At 36.9% G+C, this 15,201-nt stretch overlaps 1 protein-coding gene across 1 annotated transcript in view; it reads right to left on the minus strand.

The window, feature by feature from the left end:
- Window positions 1–934: 934 nt before the first annotated feature.
- LOC122741893 (cytochrome P450 2C23-like) overlaps window positions 935–15,201 on the minus strand; it is a 30,959-nt gene continuing 16,692 nt past the window's right edge. The window contains exons 5-9 of the mRNA XM_043985762.1: window positions 13,456–13,632; window positions 11,687–11,828; window positions 3,247–3,434; window positions 1,744–1,885; window positions 935–1,253 (exon numbers count right to left, since the gene is read on the minus strand). Coding sequence (XP_043841697.1) covers window positions 1,054–1,253; window positions 1,744–1,885; window positions 3,247–3,434; window positions 11,687–11,828; window positions 13,456–13,632 — 849 coding nt within the window. The 3' untranslated portion in view covers window positions 935–1,053. The remainder of the gene's footprint in view (window positions 1,254–1,743; window positions 1,886–3,246; window positions 3,435–11,686; window positions 11,829–13,455; window positions 13,633–15,201) is intronic.

A 15,201-nucleotide genomic window follows, 5' to 3' on the forward strand; every position in this document is an offset into this window, starting at 1 on the left:
CTACACAAGTTCTTATAATTAGAGGCAGGCCTGGTCCCACATCCTCTGACCCCAAAGTTACAGTTCCTTTCATATTACCATGATGCTTCTGAAGTCACAAATCCTCAATGTATGGAAATGCAGGCACACATTTGCACACCAGAACTTACTAGGAACACAACCATGTTTATTGTACCCCAAATTTAAAAATAAGAGCTATATAATACAAAATAAGATCATCTTTGAAGATCTTTGAAAAGAAAAATACAAATTAATTTGAATTTTTTTGAGGAGATATTTGACAGATCTTCCTCCACACCCTAAACCTGGAATTGAAGTTGTGAATTAGAGCATGCCTGGAGATATTAACGAGAGAGTTGCACACGAATGGCTATAAGACAGCCCTTATAACTGTGAGGTTTAAAATATAAATTGTGTGGTTTCTTTAAATTAGCAGCTTTAGCACCAGTCTTTGGGCATTAAGCATTTATTAAAGCATACCAGGTATTCATGTGGAGTTCAAAAAGTTAAGAAAAGGCCTATCTAGCCTAGAGTTCCATCCTGGTTTGGTTCTTTCTCAAGTCCTCCACCATGAACCTTCTTTAATCATGAACCCCCCAAACTGAGTATGGAAGCTTTTTTATAGGTCCAGAGCATAGAAGTTCCTTACACACTGCTTCAAGCTGCTTGGCTAGCATCATCCAAATCCATTGGTTCACTGGACTTGAAGGTGGTCTCGAGTTAAGTTCAAAGATTTTAGCTTCTGAGAACAATACCTTCTTAAGGGCTAGCCAGGTGTGCTTACAATCTAATTAACTTGAAATAGGCTAATCAGCAATCAACCACTCTCACTTAATTCAATCAGTTTAGGTTAATCTCCAGGTAGGCCTTTGAGTAAAATCCCATTATTTTATCACATTACATAATGACATAAAAGGTACTCTGCCAGCCTGTCTTGTTTATGAAAATTGAGACTCATTTTAATCAATGGTTGGAAATTATTCTTTCTCTCAAGGGGATTCAAGTCAAAAACATTGAGTTCAGGAGATGAACCCAGCTGGCTAATTTACCAAATCAACTTTGTCTTCTTCCTGAGAGAGGAAGAAAGCATAGTTGATAATGTGGTGGAACATTGGTGAACCCTACGTGATTGGTCTTGATGATAAGTTCATTTGGATCTCCAACTGGTTTGAGGGTAAAGTTCTGTAGAATGGTAGTAAGGAACAAAAACAACTCCATCCTTGCCAGGCCCTCTCCAAGACAAGACCGTTTTCCTGAAAGAAAGAAAAATGTGCTGAGAAATATTTGAAATATCATATTTTCAATGAGAATGGGAAAAAAACCCAACTCATTGGACCAGGACAATGGTTGGAAAAGAAATAAAAGAGAAGGATATAGATGGGCAGAAATGTTGAATAATATTATTGTCGGTTAGATTTCAGTCATTGATGGTCACTAGGGGCAGGAAGGAATTCGTTCTTCACATCATTCTTCACATGGCAAGACCTTGTAAAGTGGATCTTGCAATGGAATAATATTTCACTAAAAAAGGAGACAGGTGAGACAGCTTAGAGGCTCATCTCATCTGTTAAGGGGTCTGGAAGAAGCCAGGCCATGGAAATGTTAGAAAAGAAAGAGTGTCACATGTGACAGTAGGGCGGAGTATCCTTAGAACTATCATGAGTAGGCTCAGAGGAAAGAGGGAAGGGGAACAGAATTCTCTCATTAGAGTGAGAGATAGAAATGGGAAGAGTTTCTCTTTACCAATGGAAAAAGGCATGAAGTAGTCACTTTTCTTGAATTTCCCATTCTTATCCAGGAAGTGCTGGGGGTCAAACTGGTCAGGGTTGGGAAACTCTTTGCTGTCCCCCAAGACTGGGGAGAGCAGTGGGAAGATGTTTGTACCCTACAGGGAAGAAATTGCAGGGAAGAGTCAGTTATCATCATGAATATCCTTCATATGCCAGTCCCAAGATTCTTCAGTGGCTCCCTATTATCTCTAGTACAAAGTACATGCTCCTTTGTGTATGGTATAGACTGAAGTGTCTAACACTTGAGAATCTGCATGGGTTCCAATCTAGTTTTCCAGGTTGATGTCACTATTATTAACTTCATGATATTCTCCTTTGGGTTCCAACCCAACTGGTCCAACTGCTGTTTTCCTTCCACAAGGCTTCATTTATTGTTTTCATGCCTTTACAAAGACTATGTCCAATGCTTGGAAGGCTCTCCTTGCTCACTTCAGCTTTTTAGAATCCCTAGTTTTCTTCAAGGATATGGCTTGGGTACCCCATCCTTCAGGAAGCCTTGGCTGAGGCCCTGAGCTCTTTGAGCTCTGGCTCCACTCATTTTCTTGGTCTATACTTCATGTCTATACCTGCTGCCTATGTGACTGAGTAGGACCCACGAATTGTCAATGCCCCAGGAAATATTTAAAGCCTCTAGGGGCAGACCAGGCTTCCTCTTGAGGGATTTTCTTCAGCAGGAAGCCACTCTACTACTCAAATCAGTTTGGGTCTAAAGGGTTGACATGACTGGTTCCAAATTGTGCTCCCTCCAGGAGAAGCCAAAGTCCTCAATGAATAAACACCTGTCTATTTTTGTGTTGTGTGAAAAGCACTTGGCTCAGAAATTCTTACATGGTAGGTTTTTACTGAAGCCTTGATAACTGAACTGAACAATGTGCTTGGTGGGGTATATTAAATGTGAAATAATGTGGGGTACTTCCTTCTCCTTACTTTAAGGAAGAATAGATCTGGTAGGAAATTCCAATTTAATTCAGTTGATCTTTGTTTAGTATTTTGTGAAAAGTGGTAGAGTCTAAAAACCCAGGTTCTGGTCTCAGCTCCAACACTTTTAAATGACCTTGGGCAAGTCATTTGAAACTCTGTGTCTCCATGTGCACAATGGGACAGAAAATAAATAGTATTTACACAATCCACTTCACTGTCTAATAAGAGGAAATTTCATACATAAACACATTTTCACTTGAGTAATCTGTCTGTAATTTTCCTTGTACATTTCCAAAGTGTTACTGTGATGAATGAGAATCTAGGAGAACCAAGATAAGTATACACTTTCCTCTTATTCTTCATTCAGCACTGCATCCAAGTTAGCTGTATGTAACAAAAGACTGACTTGAGGAAAACTTACTATGACATCATGCCAATGAGCCTCAATTTTATCATCTCTAAAATGAGAACTCTAGACCAGATGACATTTCAGATTGCTTCCAACACTAGAGCCCATGTTCCCATGACTACTGACCTTGGGGATGACATATTTTTGGAATTGAATGTCCCGAGTTACTGCATGGGGCAGGTTGAGAGGTATGAGGTCAACAAATCTCTGCACTTCATGCACCACAGCATCCATATAGGGCATATCTTGTCTGTCCTTTATGGAAGGAACTCGATTTTGTCCAATCACACGATCAATTTCTTCATGAATTTTGACTACAGGGACAAAATCAGGGATAACCACTGAGTTTTCTGGTCTCCTGGGAATGTTCAACAGAGTCTGTGTGGAGTAACTGTCTGATGATATGACCAAGGATGATTATTAGACAGGAAAAGTTTCTTTCTACTCAGTCAAGGGTGCAAAGACTTTTGCAGCTGTAATGGGATAATTTTCTGTGGCTTAGTGGTAGTCAGGAAGACCTGTATTTACATTCCTCTTTAGATGCTATCTGTCTAAATCGAAGCAAGTCATTGAACCTACATCAGCTGAAAAATGAGGCTCATAAATTAGGTATCTTCACAGATTCCTTCCATCTCTAAATCTGTTGTCAGGATTCTGGGAAGATGCTTGAGTACATTAGAAAATACCAGGATCTCCCAATTCCCCCCTCTAAACAAGGCAGAACCTCACCTCATAATAAACATAGAGTGGTTGAAATAAATAAAAGTGGTTGTAAGACAGTTATCCTTCTAAGACAAGTTGAGAAGACCTCAGGAAAGATCTTACTTCCAGGAATGGAGGCCCGGCCCCACTGAAGTGCAAATACCCCTAACTAGACTCTGCTGAATCAAACAACAAACCCTGGGGCCAACTGGGACTGGAGGCATCCTTAGCAGCAGAAACTTTCACCTTACAGACAGTATGGGGTCAGATAAATAAGTAGAGAAAGATGTAAGTACTCCTCAGTGTCTCAGGATTTCAAACACAGCTGGGCTGACCAGACATGGTTCTGGGCTGTGCCTATGGGTGAGGAGAAGCAAGCATATACCTGGTGAGTGTGGTAGCAGAGGGGCAAGGACCTTATTGGCTGTGGGCACTTGCAGTTGAGAGGAGTGCCTGGTTTGGGTTCCAGGGTAGAGGCATGAGTAGAAGTTTGCAGCCACAGGAGGGACGACAGGGAGCAAGATGATTTATGAGCAGTATGGCTGGGGGCACTAGTCTTGGCTTAAGGATGGAGAAGAGTGTTTAAGATTGTGTTCCTGGACAGAACTCAGAAAATAACAGTAAGAAGGGCTTAAGGGACAGGGCACCAGTCCCCAAACCTCAGTACTGGAACCTGACTACAATAATAAGTTTCTAAAATAAAATAAAACAAAATAAAAATGAGTAAGCAAGCTTACCAGAGATAGCTATGGGGATGAAGCCAAAAGGACACTCCTACTTTAAAGAGGAAATGCCAAGTGGTCACAAGTCCAAGAACTAAAAGAGTTCTTGGAAGAACTTAAAAGAAATTTCAAAAATCAAATAAGAGAGATGGTGGAAAAATTAGGAAAAAATAAGGGCAATACAAGAAAATCAAGAAAAATATAAAAAGAAAGTCAACCAATTGGAAAAAGAGATCCAAAAACTTAAAGAAAATAACTACTTGAAAACAAGAAATGAGCAAAGGTAAGCTAATGATAGTACAAGATGCCAAGAAATAATTAGACAAAATCAAAAAATGAAAAAATAGAAGAGAAAGTGAAATATCTCATTAGAAAAACAACTGATCTGTAGAACAAATTGAGAATAGACAATATAAGAAATGGACTACCTAAAAGGTATGATCCCAAAAAGAACATTGATATAATATTACAAGGAATTATTGAGGAAAACTGCCTTGAAACTCTGGAATAAGAAGTTAAAGTACAAATAGAAAAAAATTCTCTGACCGCCACCTGAAAGAAATCCCAGGATGAAAAATTATAGGAATATCATAGCTAAGTTTTAAAGCTCCGAGGTTAAATAGAAAATATTATAAGCAACAAGAAAAACCAGTCAAGATGACACAAGACCTAGCAGCTTCTACATTAAAGCCCATAGGGATTGGAACATTATATTTCTTTTTTTAAAATTTGTAATAAAGTATTTTATTTTTTTCTGTTACATGTAAAGATAATTCTCAACTTTTGTATATACAAGCTTTCCAATTTTGGATTTTTCTCTCTCCCTCCCCTTCCTCCCCCCTCCCCTAGACAGCAGGTAATCTGATATAGGTTATATATATATATATATATATATGTATGTATAAATATACACATAATAACATTAAACATATTTCTGCATTAGTCATGTTATAAGAGAAAAATTAGAGTGATGACAAAAAACCTCAAAATAGAAAAACAACAGCACCAAAGACAAAAGAAATAGTATGCTTCATTCAGCATCTATATTCCACAGTTCTTTTTTTCCCCCCTGGATTTGGAGATCCTCTTCTATCATGAGTTCCCTGGAACTCTTCTGTACCATTGCATTGGTGAGAAGAATATAGTCCATCATAGTAGATCAGCACACAATGTTGATGATACTGTGTACAATGTTCTCCTGGTTCTGCTCATCTCTCTCATCATCAGCCCACACAAGACCCTCCAGGTTTCTCTAAACTCCTCCTGCTCATCGTTTCTTACAGCACAATAGTATTCCATTACATTCATATACCACAACTTGTCCAGCCATTCCCTAATTGATGGGCATCCCCTCAACTTCCAATTCCTTGCCACCACATAAAGAGCAGCTATAAATATTTTTGTACATGTGGGTCCCTCTCCCCTTTCCATGATCTCTTTGGGAAAAAGACCCAAAAGTGGTATTGCTGGGTCAAAGGGTATGCACAGCTTTATCGCCCTTTGGGCATAATTCCAAATTCCTCTCCAGAATGGTTGGATCAGTTCACAGCTCCACCAACAATGCATTAGTGTTCCAATTTTTCCACAGCTTCTCCAACATTTATGATTTTCCTTTTTTGTCATTTTAGCCAATCTGATAGGTGTCAGGTGGTACCTCAGGGGTTTTTTAATTTGCATCTCTCTAATCATTAGAGATTTAGAGCATTTTTTCATATGGGAATAGATAGCTTTGGTTTCTTCATCAGAAAACTGCCTGTTCATATCCTTTGACCATTTCTCAATTGGGGAATGACTTGGATTCCTCTAAATTTGATTTAGTTCCCTATATATTTTAGAAATGAGGCCTTTATCAGAAGTACTGGCCACAAAAATTGTTTCCCAGCTTTCTGCCTCCCTTCTAATTTTGGATGCATTGCTTCTGTTTGTACAAAAATTTTTAAATTTAATGTAATCAAAAGCATCCATTTTGCATTTTATAATATTCTCTATCTCTTGTTTGGTCATAAACTGTTTTCTTTTCCAAAGATCTGAAAGGCAGACTATTCCTTTCTCTCCTAATTTACCTATGGTATCACCTCTTATGTCTAAATCATGTATCCATTTTGACCTTATTTTAGTATAAGGTATAAGATGTTGGTCTATGCCTAATATCTGCCATACTATCTTCCAGTTTTCCCAGCAGTTTTTGTCAAATACTGAGTTCCTATTCCAGAAGCTGGAGTCTTTGGGTTTATCAAACACTACATTACTAGTGTCATTTACTACTGTGTTTCCTGTGCCTAGCCTATTCCATTGATCTTCCACTCTATTTCTTAGCCAGTACCAGATAATTTTGATGACTTCCGCTTTATAGTAAAGCTCCAGGTTTGGTACCACTAACCCACCTGGAACATTATATTTCATAGAGCATAAGGGCTGTAGTTGGGACCAAAAATAATTTACCCAGAAAAACTGAGTATAATCCTAATGATAAAAAATGGACATTTAATGCACTAAAAAACTTTCAGGTATTTGTGACAAAAATACCAAAACCTATTGGAAAATTCAACATATGAGATTCTAGTATAAGGGACTCAATAAGGTCAAACTGTTTACTTCCTATATATTAAAATGTTACCAATACTCTTAAGATTGTCATCATTACTTGGATAGTTTGAAAGAAAGGCTTGGGCTGAGCTGAGTATGATCAGTTGATTAAAAAAAAAATAAAACTGGATAGGGAGGGGTAAATAGGAGCAATTATCAAATACAAATGAGGTATGAAAGGAAGAACTATTATAAAGGAAGCAAGTGGCATTGGAAGTTTGGCAGTCCTGGAACCTTACTCTCATTGGAACTGGTATAAAAGGAGAACAATATATATACCTAGAAGGATATAAAATCTTCTGAATTTGTAAAGAAATGAGAGGGTGAAGAAACAGGAAATAAGGGAAGGACTTATGAAATCAGGGGTGTGAACTTTTAAAGGAGTTATTAGATTAAGGAATAAGAGGACAAAGTAGTAGTTAGAAATCAATGAGAGACATGGGGAAGGATAGGCTAAATAGGGTGAGAAGGATAAATAGTGAGGAAAAGGAGGATGGAGGAAAATACACAGCTGGTAATTATGAATTTGAATATGAATGGGTTGAAATCAGTCATAAAACAGAAATGGGTAGCAGAATAGATTAAAAATCAAAATCTAACAATGTGTTGTTTATAAGAAACAGAATTAAAAGTGAAAGATACACACAAAGTGAAAATATAGGGCTCAAGTAGAATTCATTATGCTTCAGTTGATGGGGAAAAACAGGGGTAGCAATTATGATCTCATTCAAAGTTAACGTTAAAATAGATCTAATTAAAAGAGATAGAGAAAACACTATGTGTCACCAATATTATTCAATAGTGTTTTAGAAATGCTAGGAATGGCAATAAGAGAAGAAAATGAAATAGAAGGAATTGGAATGGGAAATGAGCTAATAAATTATTTCTTCTTCCAGCCAATATTATGATATGTTTGAAAATCCTAAAGATTCAACTAATTCAATTAATAATTTTAGGAAAGTTGTAGGGCATAAAATAAACCGATATAAATTATTAGCTTTTTATATATCAACGACAAAATCCTATAAGAAGAGATAGTAAGAGATATCCCATTTAAAATAACTGTAAGTGGATAAAGCACCGGCCCTGGATTCAGGAGTACCTGAGTTCAAATCCGGCCTCAGACACTTACTAGCTGTGTGACCCTGGGCAAGTCACTTAACCCCTATTGCCCTGCAAAAATTAATAAAATAAAATAAAATAACTGTAGAGGGTGCAGCTAGGTAGTGCAGTGGATAAAGCACCAGCCCTGGATTCAAGAGAACCTGAGTTCAGACCTGGCCTCAGACACTTGATACTTATTTGCTGTGTGACCCTGTTCAAGTCCCTTAAACCCTCATTGCCCCACAAAAATAAATAGATACATAGATAGATGATGGATAGATAGATAAGTGAATAAACAAATTAATAAAGATAACTGTAGAAAGTATAAAATACCTGAGAATGTATGTGCCAAAACATACAGAAACTACATGAACTTAATCACAAAACACTCTTTTTACAAATAAAGGTAGATTTAAATAATTGAAGAAATATTTATTTTTTATGGGTAGAGAAAACCAATATGATAAAATGTTGTTACCTAACTAATCTTTATATTTAATGTCATCCCAACTAAATTACTAAAATTTTATCTTGCTGAGTTAAAAAAGTAATAACAAAATTTATTTTGAAGAGTAGCAAAGACTTTCAAAGAAACTAATGAAAAATATGTAAAGAAGGAGGTGTAGCAGTACTAGACCTTAAACTGTATTATAAGGCAATAATTATCAAAACTATCTGGTACTGGCTAAGAAATAGGAAGGTAAATCAGTGGAACAGAGTAGACATATACAGAAGTAAATGATTATACTAAGGTTTGACAAGTGTAAAAATTACAGTTTGGGGATAATAATTAATTATTTGGAAAAATTGTTGGGAAAGCTGGAAAGTAATCTGGCATAAATTGGGCATAGCCCAATACCTTACACCATTTTCCAGGAAAAGGTCAAAATGATGATCTAGAAATAAAGGGAGACAACGCAAGGAAATTAGGACATGTAACGTATTACCTATTAGACTTTTGGATAGAACAATTCATATATAAACAAGAGATGCTTCTTAGGGCATCATGAAGTATAAAATCCATAATTTTGATTGTTAGATTAAAAAAGGTTTTGATTTTAGAGAAACCTGTAAGGACTTACATGAACTGATGCTGAGTGAGATAAGCAGAACCAGGAGAACACTGTACACAGTAACAGTAACATTGTGTGCAGATCAACTGTGATAGACTTGACTCTTCTCAGCAATACAATGATCCAAGGTAGTTCCAAAGGACTCATGATGAAAAATGCTCTCCAAATACAGAAAAAAGGAGCTATGGAATCGAGATGCAGATTAAACCATACTATTTGTATGTTTTTGAGGTTTTTCCTTTTTGCTCCGATTCTTCTTTCACAGCATGACTAATGCAAAAATATGTTTAATGTGATTGTACATATATAACCTATATCAGATTGCTTGCTGTCTTGGGGAGAGGGGAGGGAAAAAAATTGAAAGTAGAAATCTTATAAAAACAAATGTTGAGGGGCAGCTAGGTGGTGCAGTAGATAGAGCACCAGCCCTGGAGTCAGGAAGACCTGAGTTCAAATCTGGCATCAGACACTTGACACTTACTAGCTCTGTGACCCTGAGCAAGTAACTTAACTCCAATTGCCTCACTAAAAACCAAAAACAACAAAAAAACCCAAATGTTGAAAACTATCTCTATATGTAAACTGTAAAATAATAAATTATTTTTATGGAAAAAAAAGGTTTTGTACAAATCAAAGCAATATAGCCAAGATTAGAAGGAAAGCAGAAAATTTAAAAAAAAATTGTAGACAGTCTCTCAGGTAAAGGTCTCATTTCTCAAATATATAAAGAACTTTTTCTATTTTACAAGAATACAAGTCATTTCCCCAACTAATAAAGGAGAGTTTTTTTGAGGAAGAAATCAAAACTATATATAGTTACATGAAAAAATGTTTTAAATCATTATAGTCTAACGATATGCAAATTGAGCCACCTTTGAGACACCACTTTATACCTCTCAGATTGGCTAAAAGAATAGATACCCTTCAATTGGGGACTGACTAAACAAGCTGTGGTAAATGATTGTGATGGACTACTACTGTGTAATAAGAAATGATGAGCTGGTTGAATTTTTTTTTAAATCCTGAAAAGACTTCCATGAAATAATGAAATAATGAAAAGTGAAATGAGCAGTATCAAGCAAACGTCATACATAGTAAAAGAAATTGTGTCCTTAGAATAACTTGGAATGACTAATTTGTCTTGAGTTTCATAAATCCTCAAACCAATATGAAGGAAGATGCTATTTACTTCCTGAGAAAAAAAATGATAGAGGTATGTATTTTATGCTTTTACATCTATCTGTCTGTCTGTCTTCCTGTCTGTCCACCTGCCCACCCACCTCTCTCTCTCTGTATATACCCACATTTAAATTTGTGTTTAATTGTACCTTTCTGTGGGGGGAGGGAGTGAGAGAGAAAAAAAGTAAAAAGTGCACATCAGAGAACAAAAGAAAACTTGGAAGCACAGAAAAGCAGGGTAGCTTTGAAAACAATGTGTAGTATTTATTACATAGTTTTTCAAAATAAAAAGTGAACAGTCTGAAATGGAAGTTCATGGTTATATATTGATTCCTCTCTTAATGTTGTGCTGTGTACCTGGAAATGTTATTTTTTGTCTTTTTGTATTTAAGTTCAAATAAATCAAAATTAAAAAAATAAATAGACAAAATAAATGTATTACCCTATCATTTTAAAATTGGGGATCGCTGCACTTTCCTTAGAGAGCATCAAATGAAACCTTATATCCTTTATAGTGATGCCAGTTATTATTGTCAGAGAAAGTAGATATCTTCATTTGAATTCGATAGTGCTGCTGATGACATTAACATCCTTATTTAAACTATCCACCTGGTATGTATCTCAGCTCCTGTCTCAATGTCCTAAGTTGCTGAGGCATAGAATCCTTGATACAATCCTCTTTGTAATGGAATGAACAAATGGTCATCCAATATTTGTTTGAGAACCTTCAGTAAGGGAGAACTCACTACCTCCAGGGCAGCTAAATGAGCTTTGGGGGAAACTCTAACAGTTGGCAGGTCTTCCCTTACTTGACGCCTCAATTTTCAATATTCGACTTCTATCCATGGTTCCTACTTCTGCCTCCTTGATGCAGCAGAACTGGCACTGCTACAAGGTAAACCATTGGAGGAAAGGGGGTGTTTTACTTGAGTCTTTGTATCTTAAGCACAGAGCTGAGTATGCACAGTGGTAGCTTTATACACATCTGTTAAAGTGAATTAAATTCCCCATGACAGACCTTCACATATTTTAAATAACTATCAGGTTTTGCCCAAGTTTTCTTTTAAAAATATATGCTACTCTATCTGTGTGAGCCATGTACCTACAAAAGGTGGAAATGTGGGGCTAGATACCAAGCACGACACAGGGTAGGGAAAGCAAGACTGATTGGCTACAAGCATGGCAATTCTTGTACCTTACCTTGGACCTCAGGATGTTTCAGAATGAGCAGCAGGCCATGTCTCAGAGTGCTGCTGGTAGTCTCTGTTCCTGCACCAAATAGGTCTGCTCCAGTCATTACAAGATTCTCCAAGTCAAATTCAGACTGGGGATTATCTTTTTCCTAAAGAAGAGGTGCAAAATCAATGAAGTAATGAGAGACAGCAGGGAAAATCATTAGTAACCATGTGAAGTACATAAGGTTTGTCCTAGGAACCCTCCCCCACCTTCATATCCCTGTCTCCAAAGACTAGAACCTTCCCAATGCCCTCAGGGTTCCACTGCAAAACCATAGGCTTGCCCATCCCAGGCAACCTTCTCCCCATCAAACAACATGACATAGTGGGTAGAACACTGAACTTCAAATCAGGAAGCCCTAGATTTCAATTTAGTCTCATCTAAGAGTTATGTATATGTCCATGGGAATGTCACGTAATTTCTCTGGGCCCCAGATTCCTCATATGCAACATGAGAAGGTTGGATCCCCTCCAGTTATTTATTATCTATGATATATATGATATGGAGAGGACCTGATCAAGTAATTCGCTTAAAAACTTAATGAGGGCAGCTAGGTGGTGCAGTGGATAGAGCACCGGCCCTGGAGTCAGGAGGACCTGAGTTCAAATCCGGCCTCAGACACTTAACACTTATTAGCTGTGTGACCCTGGGCAAGTCACTTAACTCCAATTGCCTCACAAAATAAAAACAAAAAACAAAAAACTTAATGAACTGGTAAGGCCAGTGAAGACATTTGCTTTCCCCTTCTTTCTTCACCCCCCTGCCATTGTGATAAGTTATTTGGGGAAGAAGATTGCCGGCTCAGCACTGCCAAAATGATTGTTCCTTCTGTGGGAAGATGAAGCCATTGGGTCAGACTGTGAAAGAACAATGTAAATCTGCATTATCAAACATCTACAATGTGCCAGGCCTTTTGCTAAGCACCTTACAAATACTCTCTCATTTGGTTTTTATAATGACCGTAGGAGAAAGATGTTATTATTATACTCATCTTATAGTTGAAGAAATAGAGGCAGACAGAAGCTAAGTGACTTGCCCAGGGTTTTACTGTAAAGTGTCTGACTCTAGATTGGAATGAGTCTTTCTGAATTCAAGTTCAGTGGTCTGTCCACACCACCACTTAGCTTCCTCTATCAGTCTGAGTGGAATTATGTAGGATTGGAGGACATTAATTAAGGATTAACTGGGTTGTAAGACTGATGTCCTGATGGCAACTCTGAGTCAATTTTCATCATCAGGGGAATGTACAGAATACGATGTGCTTTATTTGGTTTCTGGATTTCTGAGAGTCTCTTGTTTTTCATTTTTCTGTGTGGAAAATAAAGTCTGCCCTCTTCCTGAAATTAATTAATTTCGAGCACTTTTATGGGATCTAGTTATAACTGGCATTTATAATAATAGCTAGCATTTATAAAACATTTTAAGGTTAACAACATACTTTACAAACATATCATTTTATCATTCTCAAACACAACATTCTTCTCCAAACAGGAAAGCACAGATCAGTAGCTCATCACCTCCAAAAGCAGAAGTCTTCTGATCTCATTTCCCATACAGAGTTCAGATAAGGGAAAAGTTCAGATCAAAGAAATCCTAGTGGCTAGAAAGCCAATGGAAACTTTGGGAAACATGGATACTTTGAGACTTTCTCCGATGTCCTTTACTGTGGGCCTGTAAGAATCCTTGGAATATGTCTTGATCAATGAGCAAGATTCTTTCCCCATGCATCTTACCTGGTGCATTTTGGAGAGGAAACAGTCAATGTAGTCTTGAGGGTTATTGGGGTCCAGTATCTTTTGATGCTCCTTCACTCTTTCCAAGACAAAATGTCTTAGTTCCTCATTAATTTTTAAAATTCTTTTATGTATTCCAGGGAGGTATACTCTGATTGCTGGTAAAAAGTTGTAGAGCTATACGACCCCAAACCCAAACAAACACACATGAGTTTACTGTCACAAAAGAACAACTTTACATCTCTGATTATAAAGTATTATGTTTTAGTCAAAGGCATTGCATTTCTTTTTAAATGTAATTAAATTTTTCATCATCAAAATGTATTTTATGTCTCATCTTCACTATACATTGAGGAAAAAAGAAAAATAAAACTTTTGAAACAAATATATGTAGTTAAACAAAACAAATTCCAACCTTGACTATAGGCAGAAGTGTCACATTCTACTCCTTAAGTCCAAATGATCTCCTGGTTCTGCTCATTTCACTGCATAAGTTTGCACATTTATTCCCAGGCTTCTCTTAACTCACTCTTTTCATGATTTATTTCAGTAAAATAGTCTCCATTAAATTAATATAATATAATTTTCAACCATTCCCAAATTGATGGATACTCCCTCATTTTCCAGTTCCCTATCACAACAAAACTCCTATAAATACTTAAATATGAGTCCTTTTTCTTTTTCTCTTATGTCTATATGGGTTAAAACTAGGAGATAAATTGCTGTTTGCAAGGCTATTCAATTTAGTAACTTTTGAGGCACCATTCCAAATGCCTTTCCAGAATGAATTTAATTATCATAATTTTTCTAGCCCTATCAAGTAATCCTTACATTTGTGTGGCATTATATAAGTAAATCAATTGAGGTAGTATTACCCTTTTTACTATGTTACTTTAGCCTGCCTATGGGCAGTTAATATTCTTGTCATTATTTAGGCCAGTCTTCATTGCCACAAAGAGAGCTTTGTAGTTGCATTCAAACTTCCTATGTGCATGTTCCTAAGTAGACTTCCAGGTATTTGCTAGGTTCTATAGTTTTTAATGGCATTTCCCTTTCTACTTCTTCCTGTTTGCTTTTGGGGATAACATGCAGAAATGTTGGTGAATTATGTCAATTTATTTTACATCTTGGGACTTTGCTGAAGTTATTAGCTATGAAGCCAGTTGGGAGTTAAGTAATAATTGATAAGTTTCCTCCACTAAAGTCTTCCTGTTGCTCCTAGTACTGTCGTGGAGGTCATCTTGAGCTGTCAAAGGATCTGGAGGCTCTTATCCCTGTGGAAAGGCTTTCAAGAGAAGCCAGGACATGCCTTTATCATTCCTTTTGTGTTTGAGGGGAGGGGAATCAGATGGTATGCTGCAAAATGAGCTTTCTCCCTATAAGTTCCACTAAATAAGTTTGTGTTGATCAAGTACGAATCCATTTAAGTCAATTCCATGAATACTTGTAAAGTACTTAATCAATGTAGAGCAGAATATGAAGTGTTCAGAGAGATACAAAGTTTCTAAAATATACAATCTATGTTCACATGGAGCTTATTTTCTAGAAGTGGAATAAGATAAATGCACAGAGATAACTCTTAAAATAAATAAAACATGATTGGAGCATCAGAAGGATGCACATAAAATCCCATGAAAGATCCTGGAGTATAAAATCATTGCTGATTGCAGGGATCAAGGTAGGCTTCATGAAGAAGCCAGAATTCAAGTTGGGCTTTAATGGGTGAGTAGAAATTCAACAGATAGA

The sequence above is a fragment of the Dromiciops gliroides genome, chromosome 2, assembly GCF_019393635.1.
Source record: "Dromiciops gliroides isolate mDroGli1 chromosome 2, mDroGli1.pri, whole genome shotgun sequence".
Classification (NCBI taxonomy): domain Eukaryota; kingdom Metazoa; phylum Chordata; class Mammalia; order Microbiotheria; family Microbiotheriidae; genus Dromiciops; species Dromiciops gliroides.